This window comes from Canis lupus, chromosome 36 (assembly GCF_048164855.1).
Source record: "Canis lupus baileyi chromosome 36, mCanLup2.hap1, whole genome shotgun sequence".
NCBI lineage: Eukaryota > Metazoa > Chordata > Mammalia > Carnivora > Canidae > Canis > Canis lupus.
The window spans coordinates 29,286,298-29,306,150 of NC_132873.1; the positions used below are offsets into that span (position 1 = coordinate 29,286,298).

A 19,853-nucleotide genomic window follows, 5' to 3' on the forward strand; every position below is an offset into this window, starting at 1 on the left:
ATTTTCATCCTACATTATAAGCTTTAACAGTTAGATATCAGATTTTAAACATGCAAATATTCAATCAAGATGAACTAGTGGGGATCCCTGGGTGGCGCAGCGGTTTAGTGCCTGCCTTTGGCCCAGGGCGCGATCCTGGAGACCCGGGATCGAATCCCACATCGGGCTCCCGGTGCATGGAGCCTGCTTCTCCCTCTGCCTGTGTCTCTGCCTCTCTCTCTCTCTCTCTCTCTCTCTCTGTGACTATCATAAATAAATAAATAAATAAATAAATAAATAAATAAATATTTTTTAAAAAGATGAACTAGTGCTTTTGTGCATAACAAATCTGTACTATATGTATAGCAAAGTTAAGTGGTTTATCCAAATTCAATTGGCTTGTCACTAAATTGGGATAGGAATTCACACCTTCTAATTCCTAGGCCTTTAAAAATTATACTTCTCTACTCCTCTTCCTTCAACCCAGATAAAGTCCTAAAAAGACTAACACAAAGAGGCTCAACTTTAGGCACTACATTTTAAATGCATGTATTTATAAGAACATCAATTTAATGTATGTCTTTTTAAAAAGCAGAAGATGTATGACTAGAAGATGCAATATTGTCACAAGAGTTACAAACTCAATGTATTTGGTTTTGTACTAAATGATACTAAATGATATTATGAGATGTTCTGAGATTGTGAACTGTGGTCATATGCTTCTTTCTTTATAACATTTAATTATAATGATTTAATAGTTTGAAAGGGCAGTGCTATGGTAAATAGAAGGTAGTATCCAATAAAATATTTGGTGAGGATTTTATTTTATTGTTTTGTTTTTGTTTTTGTTTTTGTTTTTTTGTTTTTGGTGACAATTTTAACCAAGCATTTATCCCCCAGGTCAGACAGATTGTTTCCCGGATTGAATTATGAGTGATGTTGGTTGTATCTCATGAAAATCTTTTCAGTAGTCACCTTTGTTTTTAGGAAGCCCTCAGTAAGATGACACAAATAGTAAATGAAACCGACTTACTAATGAACAGCATGCTAATGGAAGAGTTGCAGGACTGGAAGAGGCGACAACAGATCGCCTGCATTGGAGGGCCACTCCACAATGGGCTCGACCAGCTTCAAAACTGGTAAAACAAATTGACTTTAGTTTCTAGAGAAAACCACAGGAAGTACAAAACTTCAGTGTCGCTCAGCCAGAGAAGGCAGGCTTAGACCAAAACATAAATTAATTCAGTTTATTGATGGTTTATTAGCAGCTGGGAACTCCACAGTTGAGAACAAATAAGTGTATACGTACTTTTTTTAAGATTTTATTTATTTATTCATGAGAGACATAGAGAGAGAGAGAGGCAGAGACAGGCAGAGGAAAAAGCAGGCTCCCTGCAGGGAGCCCAACGTGGGACTTGATCCCAGGGCTCCAGGATCATACCCTGGGTGGAAGGCAGCGCTAAACCTCTGAGCCACCCAGGGATCCCCTGTATACATATTTTTAATTGTATTCCCTTGGGGCAAAAAATAAAACATCTATAGAAATCTATAGAAGGCATAAGAATTGCTTAGTTCTCTCATATACTAAATTAACCCTAAAAGAGTCCAATGAATTTTTGAAACCAGCAATGAGTACAACTTTCTCTAAGGACATAAGAAGCAGTAGCTTCAAAAGCTTGAATAAAGGTATCTCAGCTTTTAAAGGTGTATCTTAAGAAAGTTGGAGTTAAACATTCTTTTTGTGTTTTCAACGAAGTGATTGTATTTAAATGAAAAATCTCAGATGGCTACCATTCCCCATGCATGCACATATGCAATCATATACAGATACTGCCTATTGTATTAGAAGAAAAAATGTTGATAAAGTTTTCATCAGCAATGCAAAATAAATTTATCTGATGGAAGAACACTTAGAAAAAAATAATGAAAAAGAAGGAAAAAGTTCAGTTGAAATCTAAAATTGCTTTTAAAGGGTACAATTCAGGGTGGCTAAGGAGTTGAGCATCTGCCTTTGGCTTAGGGCGTGATCCCGGGGTCCTGGGATCGAATCCCACATGAGGCTCCCCGAGGGAACCTGCTTCTCCCTCTGCCTAAGTCTCTGCCTCTCTCTGTGTGTCTCATGAAAAGATAAATAAAATCTTTTAAAAAAATAAAGGGTACAATTCAATATGATGGAAATATATCATAACTGGGGCCACTGGCACTAAAAGCTCTCCCCTGCCAGGCCTGCTTCTCAAGAACAGTAATAAATTGGGCAATTTTTAAAACATACTGATTTTCCTTGGAGGGATGCTTTGATTCTCTAACCTCACTGTGATAATAAACAGTAATATACACAATAATAAAGTATAATATAATAATAAAAATAATAAACAACAAAGGAAGCAATCAAGAACCTAGTAGATAACAGTGCTTATACCACAATCAGTGGGGGGTTGACAGATCCTTCCATCGCAGCACTACGTAGGGAGTAAACTTTTAAGTAGAAAGAGCTGCTGTCAGGGTCAGATGGACTTACCAAGTCTGTCCAGACATCCTGCCTCCTCTCTAGTTGATGGTCCCTTGGGTGTCCACTTCGGAATATCTCTTCCCTAGACTTCAGGCCCAAGTTCCCACCTCCATTTCCGAGGTGAAATCACCACACAGTGAGTAACACTCTAAGCCATACCTTTCTCTAGGCAGATAATTTTTGGCTAATACTTAGGATTTGTAAAAACATTGGGGAAGGGAGTCCATTTCATATTGTTTTTGTTTTTTAGTATTCTTACACAACATTCTTCATATCATGTATCTTTAAAGTTTTAAATTTGCTCTTTCTTTACCCATTACTGAGTACCGTATATATGTTTAACAGACTTTTAAAACAACTGTTAAAAGGGATTCGGTTCCAGAAGTTGACAAAATTTTATAAATGATGTTTATTACTACAGGTATCAATGACAAAACATTGAAAACATTTTCCATGTATCATACATCTCAGAGGAAAGAAGAGATTAGAGAAATAAACATAAAGAACTGTCACTAACCTTTAATGGAATTAAGTGAATGATTTTGTTAATTGAATAATTATTTAGGAATTTATTTTTTGCTAATGCAGTTAATAGTTAAAACGGTAGATTGTTAAGTGGGGAAACCATCTGCTGATTTTCATTTGATGTTCAATAGCTTTACACTGTTGGCGGAAAGCCTGTTCCAACTCAGAAGGCAATTGGAGAAATTAGAGGAACAGTCTACTAAAATGACCTACGAAGGGGACCCCATCCCCATGCAAAGAGCACATCTGCTAGAAAGAGTCACCTTCTTGATCTACAACCTTTTTAAGAAGTAAGTAAATTTAAATGTGTCATGGCAGCCTCCATCCCGTGGGGTTGTAAGGATATCCTGGCTGGGGTTTTGGTGTTCAGGCAAAGCAGGATAGGGATGTGTTAAACAGTGAGCCTCAAGGTAAGGTGAATTGAGGCTCCAGAGAGTTCCAGAAACATTTCTGCTCTTCGCTATTTATTCATCACTTCTCCCAAAAACTGATTCAGTTTTCTATAAGCCAAGCACAACATCCAGCTGAAGTTCATTTTTAACATTTTAGAAAAGAAGATTTCAATGATTTCTCAAGTATATATCCAAGATATGAAGGGTAGAAGCCATGTGTATGTGTATAAGCTCATCTAAAGAAAAAAAAAAAAAAACACAACTATGTACCAGAAATTCTAATATCCAGTTCAAAGATGACATGAAATTAACTTTTTACTTTATGTTTAGTTTGATAAAAATAGGCTTTTATTCTCGACTCAAGAATAACAATTAAGAATTATTTACTGCTGTTATTTAAGGGACAATCTTTAGGCATTTTTTTTCCATCTCCTAGTAATAATTTATGAGAAGCTTTTGGAAAGATTTGAGTTTAAAGGAGGTTTGAATAGCTTGTAAGTAAAGAAAATTTGGATTTCTTAAGAGGACAGCATCCTGTTTCTCTGTGGTTTTCAGCCTGACAATATTTTCAGTGTTCTCAAATGATGTGCTTTATTTCCTTTTAATCTAGCTCATTTGTGGTTGAACGACAGCCATGCATGCCAACCCACCCACAGAGACCGATGGTACTTAAAACTCTCATTCAGTTCACTGTAAAGCTAAGGTAGGCAGCATGTGCTCTATCTTTCCATTTGTTTGTGGGGCCACGGCCACTGCTTAATTAAGACTAATTTCTCTCATAGTGCCTTTCATTCAACTCTTCTATATTAAATGCCTCCTGCATGCCCAGCACTGAGCTATGGTGGATACTCTCAGAAATGTTAATATGAGGGCCCTGCCTGTAAAGAATGTGACAGTAAATATAAAGACATGAGGGACATTAGCATGAACGCTTGGAATCACAATATGGGGCATCATGGGATCAATTGCTGAAAAGATCAGTTGGGAGAAGACTGGAGAGTCTGGAGAAGTCTTGTGGCCCCTTTGAGGGCCAAAGACCTCGCAGGAAGAGCAGAGAGGGAAGGAGAGTGGGATTGTAAGAGAGCCAGACTACAGAAATAATGACTTTCTGGGTCTGTTTTGCAAGCATGTGAAGCAGAGAGAGGCAAAATTGAGTAGATTGGGGACAGAATATGGAAGACTTTGAATATCTTGCCCAGGAAACAATATTGGCACATTCTTCCCCTGTGATTGCCCAGCAACTAGCTTATAGGATTTTTATGAAAAATCTCAACGTTGTAATTTTCAACATATCCTTACTATGTACCTGATTTAAAGATATACGACTTTCATGTTATTGTTGCTTTGTCCATGCATTTGGTCCTTTCCATTAGCTGAGTAACCAAAACATATCATTTTCCTTAACAACTTTTAAAATAATGAATTTGAGCTTGAACTTTTGAAGATTTTCATTCATGCATCAATCCCCAAAGGCCCCAAGCTTTTAAATTCCTAATCACTAAATCACCTCTGATAGGACAGGAAGTGGTGATAACACAGTAGATAATTGATTTAGGGCCTCATGATAGGGTCCCTGATCACATATCACTATTAGAACTTTATTTTTAGGGATCCCTGGGTGGCGCAGCGGTTTGGCGCCCGCCTTTGGCCCAGGGCGCGATCCTGGAGACCCGGGATCGAGTCCCACATCGGGCTCCCAGTGCATGGAGCCTGCTTCTCCCTCTGCCTTTGTTTCTGGCTCTCTCTATCTCTCAGTCTTTCATGAATAAATAAATAAATAAATAAAATCTTTAAAAAAAAGAACTTTATTTTTATTTCATTTTATTCATTTCCATTTTATTGAAATGTAATTGACATACAGCACTTGAGAAGTTTAAGCTGAACAGAGTAATGACTTCTGTAAACTGCAAAATGATTACTACACTAAGCTTAGTTAACATCTACCAACTCAGAACTCCACTTTTAAAGGAAAGGCATTTTTCTTTAACTTGCATTTTAAATACCTTACATGAAATTCTTTTTTTTTTTTTAAGATTTTATTTATTCATTCATGAGAGACAAAGAGAGAGGCAGAGACACAGGCAGAGGGAGAAGCAGGCTCCCCGCAGGGAGCTCGATGCAGGACTAGATCTGGGACCCCAAGATCACTCCCTGAGCTAAAGGCAGATGCTCAACCACTGAGTCCCAGGTGTCCCCTGAAATTCTTAGTCATTTCCTTTGTGTGAATTTTGCAAGAACTTAAGAACCAAGAACAAAAGCCAGAGGACAATTTCTTTTAAAATGTTATGACTTTCAAAAGTTCCTTCTTCATCCTCACATCTCTATATAACCCAGAAGATAGTAACACTAAAGAGAAATAGGATAGAGGGGTGGCGGGCATCCTACTTTTCCTTGAGACACCTCTGTAGATTATATGATAAGTCTAAGATTCTCTCTGGGACAAAAAGGGAGATGAGTAGAGATTGCTTAGCCAAGAGTTCTGAGTGGAAGAGGCCTCTTGAATGGGCATCACCTTGCATGTTGTTTGAACTAATTGCCAGGGCTACTGACCATTAATTAGTCCCTGACTTGAGTGTTTCCACTTTCCTCTTCCACCTTTCTGTTGGGTCCCTGTCCTTCTTCCCTGTACCCCTGTTCTCCACCATCTTGATAAATGATCCTTTACTTAGTATTTTCCCTAAAACCCCTCCCTACCATAGCATTCCATCCTCCTATTTCTAAGGGAAGGGTGACATCACCGTCTTCCAGTGAATCAGATTCTGAAGTAAGATCCTTACTTCACATGACCTTCTCACTTCTCACTGCTAACAGCTACACACATCATATTCCCAACCCTAAAACCAATCCTGTGCTTTGTATAGGATAGTTAAGCAACATTTGTCACATTCTGCCCACACTTTTGCTTGGGCTATCATCTATGATTACATTTCTCCATTGCCCATCAGTTGCTTATCACCATTCTCCATATTCCATCTACTACTATATTTAGCTGGACTTCTTCCTTTGATGTATAGCCGTGTCCCCACACTTCTCCCTTCCCTAGTCTTCACCAATTCTTTAGTACCTAGGGCTGTACTGGGTCTAGATGAGATGTTCAATACATGCTGAGAGAATGATTGGGGTTTGGGATGAGTGCATGATTGGGGTAAGTGAATGAGTGATTCAATTAGTATCTCTGAAATTAGACTGAACCCGCAGAGAGGATCTATGAGAGGTTACAACTCAGAGGAGTTGAGGAAAGCAAAAGAATAAAGGAGGAGCTGACATCAGAAGAAATTAGAAGAATTATTACTCTGATCTTTCATCACTTATTTGCTTGGAGTTCGATCTTTTTTAGTTATGCACATTTTTGTTGTCATTTTCATAGTGTATTTAAAGATTGCAAATGCATTTGAATTGGAATTTTTCACATTCCACCAAGGTCTGATCTTTCTCAGTATTTTTACCATAAAACAGTGATCATCAAAACATTTAGTTTTCTAAACTTAGAGTTTTTTAATGATACGAGAATAAAATGGAGTGATATTAATAAATTTGCAAAGAATTTTTCTTATATTTATACATTTAACCTAGATTTGAGCTTTAACCAAAATATATATATATATGTATGTGTATATATATATATATATATATATATGTATTTTTCTGACCTAGCCAATGTATTACCCAACACACATCAACTGAAAATACTTTCCAAGTTTTTGTCAATATGATATTAAGTGACTGGTGTCAATATTAATTACATGACAAACTAAAGAGGAATTGGACATTTTTATTTTTACTTGTTTTTGTTTTATTTTAATTACAATATAGTTACTATACAGTGTTATATTAGTTGCAAGTGTGCAATACAGTGATTCAGTAAAGAATTAGATATTTTAAAAACACGCTAACATATAACTAGAGATAACCTAAATTTGATTTGTATATATGACATAAATATATTTAAATATTTAATTATAAAAAGTTTTTTAGCACTTTTAATTTTTGCCTCTGATTCTTTATTTATATGTCTCTCCAGACTATTAATAAAATTGCCAGAACTAAACTATCAGGTAAAGGTGAAAGCATCAATTGACAAGTAAGTTCTAATTTCATTTTGAAACATGAAAATGTGAGACTTTTTAAAAAAAGAACTTTCCTCATTTTATAGAATAATTTCAAACTTTTAATGTATTTCTCTAACATTACATATCAATGTACTTCAAATATTTGACTTTGAAGTTCAAACATTTAATAGAACTCCAATGAAGACTTACTTTAAAAAATTTTACTATAAAGTCTTGAAATGAAAATTAGGACTATATTATACTGTCCCCTAAAGTATCAAGGAAAGTTTTTACTAGGTCTATAAAATAGCTCATTTTAAGGAATCTTCTTGATTTTACAGGAACGTTTCAACTCTAAGGTAAGAAATTCATTTTAGAATTGTTTTTGCTGTTCTCATAAATATATTTTACCTGAGAACGTGTAAATAGCTAAGATTTTCTCTCTAGCAATCGAAGATTTGTCCTTTGTGGAACTCATGTCAAAGCCATGTCCATTGAAGAATCTTCTAACGGGAGTCTCTCAGTAGAATTTAGACATTTGGTGAGTTCAATTACACAAGCTTCTCCCCCTCCCTGAATCAGACATGTCTTTACAAATAGGCCTTGTAATTCAGTGTATTTGGGGTTTGGGGGGTTGCTTATGTGAGATTAAGGGCCATATTGAGAAATAAAATATGGCGTCATTGAAATATTAGAAAGAGTAAGGAACTTTAACTCAGAAGTCCGAGTTCTCAACAATGGTGATACAGTACCCAAATACAGATGCCAGTTGGTCAATATATTTTGGTAATGATGACAGAGATAATTGGTCTTATAATGGAGAGGCATTCCTGATTTCATTTTTTTAAATCTCTCCAAGAAACGATATCCAGCAACCACATGTCTGGCCGAAGGTGCTTTCATTTTAGGAGTAGCTTGAGGAAGCAGGATGTTCCTGGGTATGACAGTTGCACGCAGTTTGCTTTGGCATGTCTAGAAAGCTTCTGACCCGGCCTCACCCGGTTGCTTCTTGTTTTTACCACTTCCTCTTAACCTAGAGTTCTCTTCCTGCTTTCTTTCTAATTCTTTGCATAGCTCTTAGATTCCCAAAGACTCTACTGCTTTCTTGTCGATGCATGTTACTCGTGGTTTCTTAACATTTAGGAAGTTCCTCACCTGAATGTTGGGGCGCCACTGAATCAGCCTCAAGGGGTCTTTCTTAAAGATAAAATTTAAGTTCACAGATACCTGCATATGCAAGCTTATGGTTTTTGGTTTTGATTTTTGTTTTTGTTTGATCTTTAGTAGTGAAGAGTACCTTTTTAACTGAATCCCTCCAGCGTGATACTGATAAATAAATAAAATGAAATGACGAGTCATGTATTATGTATCCTTTTAACTGGCACTCTTTTTGCTTAAGTTCAATTTCTATCCTTAAGAAATTTTCAACAATGGACAGTGTTTGCTAATAAATAAAGCTGTAAGAGATCCTTAACTTAGAGATGTCTGTCTCTCAAAAAAGTCATGTGGTAAAAAAAAAAAAGGAACATACCAAAAAAGGTTAGGTCTTTCTTCCAGCAGGTATAATATATAAATTAACAAAACCTTACTTTTTGCAGTCCTCTTCTAGTAGCAAAGCATTTTTAAATATATTATTTTTTGCATAATAATTTTAATTGCTTTTTAATATAAAACTAAATGTAGAAAATCAGAGAGAAAAAAAGAAAAAAAAAGAAAATCAGAGAGGCAAAAATTTTAAAATTAAAAATCACCTGTATCTCCCTACCTTGTAACACTATTAACATCCATAGTTTTCATTCTCTTATACATACATGTATATGTACTTTTTAAGTGGGATCAGATTGTACACACTATATAAATTATTGTCTGCCCCTCTGTTTAATTAAGTAACCTCTATCCTGACCATTTTTGTGTCAGGAAGTCTCTAATGCCATTTAGTAGCTTACTGTGCCATATGGCACACTATCCCATCGTTTGTTTTCCCAATCCTTTGCATTGGACTTAGTTTCACAGGGATTGAGAATCATCATGGTTTAGCTCAGATGATATTTTCCAGGTACAAGGGAGTGCTGAGCAGATTTTAAAACATCCCAGCATGATTTCCTCTTTCCAAAATGTTGGCTGAAAAGCGTAGTCTTATTAGTACGTCAGCTTGCTCACTTACCTCAGTGAAGGTTTCTAAAGTGGGGCATCCCATGAGATGAAACAGGAGGCTTCTTTTTAGGCAACTATGTTAGACATCTGGGTACCATTCTAAAAGGAAAATTGTAGCCAAGGAAATGACTACACTAGGTATGACCAACTTGATATTTAATTGATGATGCTTCTCCATCTAAACACTGTTCTTTGTTTGTTTTTTGTTTTCTGGGTTTTTATTTTTTTGCAAAGCAACCAAAGGAAATGAAGTCCAGTGCTGGAAGCAAAGGAAATGAGGTACAAAATGTTTTCTACAAGATAATCCTTTTAAGGAAACAACCCTATAATATCATATTTTTACAAAGTTTTTCAACTGCCCTTTATCGTTAAATATAAAGTCAAACTTGTGTCTGTCTAGTTACAAATTAAAGCTTGATAATTACAGTGTAAGAAAGTTTGTCTTAAAAAGGAGAAAACAGAAATTGCATATAATAATACCTTCTTAAAAGAACAACTATTAGCATTTGGTTCACGTCATTCTACCTACCTTGTAACTTACAAGTTATATTAACTTGTATATATTAACTTACATCTATGTACATATTAGCTTAAGTGTATATACATATTGTTTCATAACCTGTTTTTCCCCCCCGCACATAACAATATAAGGTGAGCAGCTTTCTATAACCTTAATACTCTTGGAGATAAGCATTTAAAGTGGTTGCACTGTATTGCATCTTACAGGTGTGCCATAATTTCTTTAGTCAATCTTCCACTATTGCAAAATATCTTAAAATCACTCATTTTCCACAGATAAGAGGCAAGTCTCAAACTTCATGACATAGTATATGAAAATCACAGGTGAAAAACAGTCCTATTAATTTATGGTATCAATTACCTTGCCCTTGTACTTAAGGTTTGCATTCCACTGGATGAACTGATTAACAGAACAAACTGATGTGGTCCAAGTGCTTGCATTTGAGTCCGTAAATGATAGAGTGGTCAGATCCTGAATTGAAAGTGGCCTTGGAGATCGTCTGTTTAGTTGGCCTAGATGCCAGGGCATATGTGTACGCCCTACATATTTGGAATTAGAAAACCTGGATTTGAGTCCATTCTGACAGTGACTGAAAATGTGATCCTTGGCAAATGATCTGATGGAGAAAAATTGCATTTTTTTCCTCTAACGGATCAGGGTAGTAATGCCCAGCACTCTCTGCTCAGAGATGCTGTATATGTAAGATCATCTACACAATGTAGTTATAAAGCAGTGAGGCTTATTCCTGGTGTGGTGGTAAGGATTCAGTCTCCTGGCTTGACAGTCACAGCTTCTAAGAGAAATCTCTTTGAATTATTTGGAAGGGAAAAGCACTTTATAAATCCAGCATTCAACTGCAACCAATCTAGCCCTCTCCACAAAACCACAAAGATTGACCACAAGAGGTTTAATGCTCTGCATTTTCCCTCCCAAGAATTCTTCATCCCCTTAATTGTGTCTTAAAGAGCATTTGCCAAATAGCACAGTCGCACCAAAGATGAGCCAGGGTAGAGCCTTGGCTTAGGGCAGAGCTGCAAACAGGTCTCTATCGCCTAGATATCACAGAAGCAGAGCTTTTGAGTTAAAGGATATTCTAGTAAACTAGATAGATAGGATTTATTCTTCCCACCTTATAGAAATCCGTAGAGATTTCCCAAATTTCCTAATTGGAACATTAGCACATTATAAATTAAAAAGTCATTTCACGCATCTCACTGGAACTTTGGCCAGTGATGCAGAGTAACATCCCTGAGTAGTATCTGCTAAGTCTGAATAGACTAAATACAATGCTTTCTGAGCTTTTCTTAAGTAAAACAGATCAAATGGGAATAAATCTAAATAGCTCAACTCTCCAATACATTGTCATCTTTATAAACGTAAAATCAAAGTCTTTACTTGGGTTTCCCTAGAGATGAAAATCCATGTAAATCATCCTCTACTATAGAATAACCAAGCAATGTCTTATTAACACTGTCTGCGTATATTACTGCGAACGTATTTCCTATTGTTTTCTGATTAATACCAAAATCATGCAGTCGTGTCAGAATGATTTTATCCTTCTCCTTTTTTCCCCTCTTTGCCAGCTCAGTTTTATTCTAAGCTAATTCCTTGAGCTCCCCCTGTTGATAAAATTGTAAGATGACGCCTGGGTACGTTTAAAACACACCACAAGGCCCCGAAGTCGTTTCCTGTCCTACAGAAACAACTGAAAAGTCACAAAAGATATGAAGTGGCCTCAGAAAGATGATCAAAGGATCAGGGGCTTGGCCAGGCAGTAGGAGTGATCAAAAGAAGTCAGGAAAAAGCTTGGGGAAGATCTAGTGATAAAATAGAGTTCATAAAGTCATAGGGACAGAGGTCGTAGTAACCAAAATGTCAGGAAATCAGGAAGCTAGGACATTATACCTCATTTTCAAAATTCGGATAGATGTTGCTTATCTGTGAGAACCTGCAGCGGGAGTGATATGGCCTGATAAGAATTTACTGAACAAATCCTCCTGTGGCATTTACTCTATACTGGGCAATAAGAGCTTCACTGACGTTGATTGATGTACTTCTTGTGACAGTGCTATGAAGTGGATACTATGAGCGTACTCATTTAATGAGGGAAACTGAGGCACGCAGGGGTCGGGCCAAGATTCAAAGTGGGGCTCCCGTGTCCATGCTCTTGGCCACTATGCCAGGCTGCCTCTGGGATCAGAAAACCTGCGCTGGGAGAAGCGGCCCTGGTTGGCACTGCTCTGTGACCCCCTCCTGCCCCTTGCTCACACGCTCGCTCCATCTGCTGGGATTCCTGTCAGGGAGGCCTTTGTGAGCATGCGAGTAGCACCCATCCTTTCTCCAGCTGCTGCTGTTACGGTCTCACCCTGCCCACCCACTCAGAAATCACGTAGCCATCTCGCACCAGAATCCTTAGAGAGTTTAGAAGAAATTTAAAATAGTGCTTTCTCAGAAAATGTTGTTGACCTCTCCCTTAACTCCTCCACCCGTCAGTTGGGGATTGGAACTAGCACCGTGGCGGGGTCTGCCTCTCAGAGGCATCACTGACCCCCCCGTTCCGTTACCTGAAAATGGGGATCACGTTGACCTGCGCTCATGGGGTGGTTAAAAGGACCACGGGAGATGGGACATGGGGAGAGTCGGCTGCGCTGCGCTGATCAGAGCCCCAGGGCCGCCCATGTGTGAACAACAGGTATTGACCCCGGTGGAGAAGTATCTGTAAAGATGACCCCTGACTTAGGACACGCCGCCCGTCCTTACCTCTGCCACCTGCCAAAGTGCTTGGATGTTCCCTTTCAAGGGCCCCTGGCACATACTTCTCTGATTCCAGATCCCTGAGCTCTCAAAGCACCATGTATGTAAGCCCTTTTTATGGGATCACATGTCTTGGGTTCCTACTTGGCCTGCCCCTGTGTGCAGCACACGCGCACACACGCACACTGGGCACCTCAGTTCTGCTTTTGTGGTTGTCAGAACTTGGACTGGATACTTACTAAAAGATTGGGAACACACCAAGACACCATGAGTGATGGTTTCCCCAGGGGCGCCCACTCTAAGCCTCCCAAGCACCCCATATGGGGCTGTTTGACTCACAGTGTCCAAAATGAGGGGGTCGGTCAGGATGTGCTGGGGGTCTCAGCTGTAGGATTAGGTAAAGGGAGGAAGTTGCATTAGACCCGTACTGTTGCAGAACAAGCAAAGAGGTTCCTTAGGAGCCACCTGTGGATTGGGGGAGGGGGTGAAAGGTGGAGCTCTGGGTCACCCACCCCTATTCAGTCGCTCTATTTTATATATTTTACAGATTGGAACCCAGGTAGTAAAGTTCTTTTCAAGAATACGTTTCAATATTATTGAAATTTGAAATATTTGAAAACCATTGGATTTAGACAATTTCTGAAGCTTTTTTGACTAAGGCTCTATAATATGCAAAAGTGCAAACTAGAGTATGGTCTTTACTTTTTTGTAAAAGAAAATGAATTTAATTTTAATAATTTCCTTTGCAATTTCACAACCCCCCCCCCATGGGAAATCTGTCGATGTGCTGTCGCAAAATCAAGGCTAACAATTATTGCTCCTTTCTCCCCCCTTTGTTCTTTCCTTGGAAGAGCCGCCGCAAAGAAACAATCCCATCTCCTAGCAAATGGCCAAACCTGGAAGGCATCAGGTTGTCCTTGTAAAATAAACATTCCCAGGAAGCAGGCTTTCCCAGAGGTCCTTCTCTGGCAAAAAGCTAGCTAGAGAGTATCGTTGAAATGTGGAAACTGTTTGAACAGGCAAGCTGGAATGCAGCCTCTCGAGTTTGCTCTCTGTCATGGGCTTTAACTGACAAATGAGGTTTAGCCACAGACTAAGGTATCAGGTAATTTTGTTTATATGGTGGGAAGTCATGAAGCCTAAAGAAGCTATTAGTAGAGCCTGGGTGACTTGAGATTCATCGAACAAAAGAGCCAAACAGATGTTCTTTCAAGGTTCGCTGTTCTCAAGCACAGATACACGTTCACGCGCCAGCCAGCCCAGCCGTTGTCGCAGAAAGCTGATTCCCTTCTGAACAGTTTAAGTAGTGGCCACACTTTTTAAGAGTGACGTTGATACAAGAATGACACTAAGTGTGTAGACTTTGTATGGGACACCTTCCGTATAGTCCCCTTATTTTATGGGCTGAGAATTAGTTGTTCTGTGATTGAGGTCGGTCTCTCGTGTGATTGTACCATTATTTCCCGCTCGGATCTTTGTTTCCCAGCATCCAGCTCAGTGTCTGGTACATGGTAGGTACTCAGAAGGTGTTAATTAAGTGAATAGATTATCATTCATTGTTTTCTAGTCCACGGAGCAACATTATCACAGATTATGGCTTGTTTAGAGATGAGCAAGGAAGGCCGCCTGGGTGGCTCGGGCAGCTCTTGACTGCAGCTCAGGTCGTGGTCCCAGGATCTTGCGGTCCAGCCCTGCTTCAGGCTCTGTGCTCAGCGGGGTTCTGCTGTTCCTCTCCCTCTGCTCTTCCCCCCCTGCTTGTGCGCTCTCTCTCTCTCTCAAATAAACAAATAGAATCCTTTAAAAAAAAAAAGTGAGCAAGGAATTTAGATGAAAATTTGCCTTATCCCAGTGTATTTTCTTAAAAGAGGTTTCCTCAAGTCCAGAGTCATAACATATGACTTATGTTATTCACATATTCTAGATTTAATAGCATGATAATATGTTTATTCACATATTCTAGATTCCCAGGGTGTATTATTAGGCATAGAGCATAGGAAAGAGAAAAAGAATATGGTGACATGTCTCCCTGCCTTTCATAAGGTTGTGTATTTTCGTGTCCAGGTGAGCCTGGCCAGGTGGTTATGGCAGATGATGCAATGTGTGCTTTTCTTTACAAGTACAATGAAGTCAATCCATTCACGTCATTCAGTGCCGTAGACTATAAACACCACAAATAAGGATATTTTAAATCCATAATCATCTCAGATGATTAGAGTGGCTTTTAAACACAGCCGTTAGTGATGCGTCTTATCTGTGACGTTTTCCCCAGTCTCCGAGGAATGCATCCTGGCAGTGCGAACTTGAATAGTAGCCCTGGCCTGGATGGCACTGATAAAGCATAAAGGCTGTGATGGGCAGCCGTGTGAGCTTTCAAAGTCAGTGGTGCTTCCTTTCGTCAGAGCTGCTTTTCTCCAGGCACGTCTATTATATAGTGTTGACTTCCTTGCTGTATTTCACTCTAAATGTGCCTCACTACTGCATCCGGGGCTTTAAGTCATCATTAGAAATTAGCTTGGGGGCGCCTGGGTGGTTCAGTTGGCTAAGCGTCTGACTTCGGCTCCGGTCATGATCTCAGGGTCCTGGGATCGAGCCCCACATTGGGCTTCGCACTCAGCAGGGAGTCTGCTTGAAGATTCTCTCCCTCGGCCTCTTCCCCTGCATTCCCTCTCTCTCTTGCTCAAATAAATAATCTTTTTTAAAAAAGAAACGAGTTTGGATCACTGAGGAAAGCTCTTGCCATCCATATTCCAGTTCAGTAAAGTGATGAGTAAAGCATGTCGTCTTTTTCCAAAGTTCATGGACAACTCTGAGTGTCATTGCTCTGTCTACAGAGTCCTGGTTTCTCACACTTGGGATGGTGAACACACAGGCCCCATGACACAAAGGCCTGAGCAAATTATCCATAATGAGTAATTAGATCATGTGTGCATTTAGTTGTGGAAGTTAAACTCTAGAGACTAGTATGGGGGAGGGGTGGGGCCTCATAGTCAAAAAGACTCCCGTTAGCTGTCCTCCGGCTGTGGCCCTCCCGACAGAGAAGGACGTCTGTGGGATCGAGGCAGTGAGCTTCCCTGGAGTCCCAAGCGCAGATGGCACCATCAGTGCAAACTTGTAGGTACAAGCAGAGGCCTATGGGCCACACTGGCTGGTGAGGCCCCTCACAGAGGTGGAGGAGAAGAGGGTGGGCAATGGTCCAGAACGGCCCCGCTCTCTCCAGGCCACCATGTTCCAGTGAACTTTGAGCAGTTAAAACCTGGCCAACTAGGTCATATGAAACTTAGAGGTCAAAGCAGGAGCTATATCATATTTTAACAGTTTGTTAACTTGATTTATAATGGTCAAGTGTTTACCCGTGTGGTTTGTGGGTCTCCATCTGTGTACTTGCCTCAGGCCTCTTAAGTGTCCTACACAGGCTTGCCTCATCCTGTCCACTGAACTTAGTGAGAATGTGAAAGGAACCCGCTAGTAAACATGCATTGTGGATTCTTTGTTTGTCTCAGGATTTGCATAGTGGAAGCACGCTATGGGGCAGTGAGATTTTTCTGTTTAAAAAATGTGGGTTTTGTTCAATTCCGTGTCTAAACAGAAGCTGATGACTTCAGCCCATACTTGACCAAAGAAACAGTAATGTATTTCTTTCAACACGGGAGGGGTTTGGGCGGGGACTGGCTGTTTCATGCATTGGATGTACTGGGGGTAATTTTAGGAGGGGTCTAAGGGATTTTCAAGCAAAATTTCCATTAGCATAACTTTCTACTAACCCAGTAAGAAGCAGTCCCACTCCTACCTGAGGTCGATGTAAGGTACCACAGTGATCTAGCCCAAGGAACAGAAGAGTCTTTAATTCTCTACTTCTTTCCCAGTGACAAATCCTAAGTGTGACATTCCTCATTGTCAATAAAGTCTTCCTCATGCAATTGTGCTTCATATCATCATATTAGAACTAAAATCTTTATTATTTGAAATTTAATATAAGTAGATTATAACTTGTTATTAATACATATTCAATTTAGATAATTTCTGCTAGGGCTGACTCTGACACCCTTAATGCCACCCCGACTCTTGTAGTCTCAATAATTGCTCATCTGCTTACAGGTTCCCACAGGGTTTGTGGATTTTTGTTGTTGTTGTTGTTGTTGTTGTTGTTGTTGTTGTTGTTTTAACATTGTTTAAGCCTTCAAGGTGCCTGGGTGGCTCAGTTGGTTAAGTGTCTGGCTCTTCATTTCAGTTCAGGTCTTGATCTCAGGGTCATGAGTTCAAGCCCCATGTGCTGGGCATGGAGACAACTTAAAAATATTTATATAAGTAAATTAAAAAATAAAATTCTACACCCATCTCCAAATTTTGCACATCTCTTTTTGAGACTAAACACAATGTGGATATAGTATATTGAGACTCATTGTCTCACAAATTCCACCTGAAGTTCTTGTTATGATGCAGAATCTGATTCAGAAGGCTTGGGATGAGGCCAGAGATCCTGTTTTCCTACCAGCTTTCAGGTGCTGACAGTGCTTCTAGTTCTGGGCACACAGCAAGCTGCTGTACGATTTCATTAGAGGAAAAACAGCAAAAAAAATAAAAAATTAAAAATTAAAAAATTTTTAAAAAAGAGAAAAACAGCAATTTCTGTCCCACTTCTTCCTACACCAAACCTACTTTCCAGAGGTGATCATTTTTTGAGTCAAAGTATTACGCTAACATACTAATATTTCTTGATTTTTAAAAAATTTCATATACTTAACTTCTGAATTCTTTCTATAAAAGATTAAAGTATCACTATCACCAGTTCTTTTTTCTTTTTATTTCACTGATTCTTTATATATATACATTTCCCCCCATCTTCACAGTATCATTATAGAACATAATTTGTTTTAGTCAATGTATTCAACACTTACATTACTTTGAATAAATAAAAATTGTTGACAGCTGAACCACATATCATAGTATAATTGCATTTCCATTCTTGTATTACTTCTGACTTTCCCTGGATTTATTAGTTGCCTCAGTTTCTTTTTCAATCAGTTTATTTTACGTACCTGTCACTAATGTGGCCCAAAACTTTTCTTTGAAACTTGAAAACTTCTTTTTTTAATAAGGATTTTTTAAAAGTTTTTTTAAATTTATTTATCTGAGAGAGAAAGAGAGCCCGTGCTCAAGTGGGGAAGGGACAGAGGGAGATGGACAAGCAGACTCCCTGCTGAGCAGGGAGCCCCATGGATGTGGGAGGGGTCTTGCTCTCACAACCCTGAGGTCATGACCTGAGCTGAAATCCAGGGACACTTAACTGGCTAAGCCACCCGAGTGCCCTGAAACTGGAAAACTTGCTGCAATATGATCAAACAAGTCAATCTGTGGGGGTTTTTTTTCTTTCCCTTGGGAACACCCCCTCCGGAGCCCTCCATCTCTTTCTCTAATTTGAGCTGATTGCCCTCTGATTCTGTTGCCCAATTATTATTATTATTTTTTTAGTTCTTAAAAAACTTCCTTTCACCATCATCCTAGGAACTACATCTTCTACTTTACTAGAGACTGAAAAACTATTCTGTAAAGTGATCGTACCCACTCCCATCAACAGTGTATAAGAATTACCATTGGATTATGCCTTTGAACTTTTTTCTATTCCATTTTCTCTATTCTCTTTCTGGAACTTCTGTTAGTTTGTTATTAGAGTTTGTGTATTAATTCTTACTCTCTTTTCTATCCTATTTTTTTATTCGACTTTTTTTGTTTGTTTGTTTCGCTTTCTGGGACATTTCTTTCACTCTATTTCCAGTCCTTCTGCCAACTTGTCTATTTCTCTTATTCTATTTATAATTATTCATTATTATTTTCTGAATGTTCCTTTTGATAGCATCTTATTCTTGCTTCACTGGTGTGATATATTTGTTACATCTGTTAATAAAGATTTTGCGACATCTTTAAGAGCTTTTTAACGAACACACACATGCACAAGTAGAGAAATACAATAAACCTTCATTTATACATCACCTAACTTCAACAATGATTAACAATTGCCTATCTTATTTCATCCATTTTCTCCCTATAGTCCATAAACTTTTACAGGATCTTCCTCTTTTCTGCATAATATCCCAGCCCTGCCCTCCGCTTGGCCTTGTATCTGAAATGCAGAGAGCCTCTCTAGTTCCTCTGATTCATCTGCTCTAGAGAGTAAACCTGTCCTTCTTCAGGGTCGGGGATGGGTGGGGACCTCATTGCATGGGCTCCTAACCGCTCCCCTGTTCAACCCTCTGCATTCAGGCCTTGCAGGCTCAGGTGTTCGGAGACACCCCGGTTCTGCCCCTTATTGCCACCCTTACACCACACCCCTTCACCTCTCATTCAGAGATCTAAATTACAGTTTTATTTAATGAAAAGTAGACAAAACTCCAGCTGTTACTTTATTGAAGTTTCTGGAGGGAGCAGAAGAAAATACATTTTCTACCTGCCAATTTTAACCAGAAGGAAATCTTGCTTTCTTTTTAAACAAAATTCATTATGACATTGACTTGTTTCTGTTATATCTATATACATATGCCTTGATTTTATTAATAGTTTACAAGCTGAAAAGGGCAAATTTTTAAGAATTAAAAATACAGAATTGTCTGCTTCTTATTGATGAAAATATGCTAGAATTTTAAGTAAAAAAATATATTGTTAGGGAGACTTAAAATCATTCTGTTTATGGAAATGAAGATTTCTCACTCTGTATAGAGTCTACATAACTTTTTAATTTTTTTCAAGAGTTTATTTATTTATTCATGAGAGACACAGAGAGACAGGCAGAGAGAGAAGCAGGCTCCCTGCGAGGAGCCCGATGTAGGACTCGATCCTGGGACCCTGGGGTCATGCCCTGGGCCAAAGGAAGGCACTAAACCGCTGAGCCACCCAGGGATCCCCTTAATTTTTTATTTAAATTCAATTTGCCCACATATAGTATAGCACCCAGTGTTCATCATATCACATGCCTGCCT

At 38.9% G+C, this 19,853-nt stretch overlaps 1 protein-coding gene across 9 annotated transcripts in view; it reads left to right on the forward strand.

Annotated features, from left to right (window-relative positions):
- Positions 1–19,853, forward strand: part of STAT4 (signal transducer and activator of transcription 4) — a 118,616-nt gene that overhangs the window by 84,273 nt on the left and 14,490 nt on the right. For all 9 annotated transcript variants that reach the window (XR_012025074.1, XR_012025075.1, XM_072813278.1 and 6 more), the window contains 7 exons: positions 967–1,118; positions 3,145–3,303; positions 4,016–4,108; positions 7,427–7,486; positions 7,796–7,813; positions 7,902–7,995; positions 9,843–9,887. Coding sequence is in view for 7 of the 9 variants with exons in the window: in XM_072813278.1 (XP_072669379.1) it covers positions 967–1,118; positions 3,145–3,303; positions 4,016–4,108; positions 7,427–7,486; positions 7,796–7,813; positions 7,902–7,995; positions 9,843–9,887 (621 nt within the window). In the remaining 2 variants the exon portion in view is untranslated. The remainder of the gene's footprint in view (positions 1–966; positions 1,119–3,144; positions 3,304–4,015; positions 4,109–7,426; positions 7,487–7,795; positions 7,814–7,901; positions 7,996–9,842; positions 9,888–19,853) is intronic.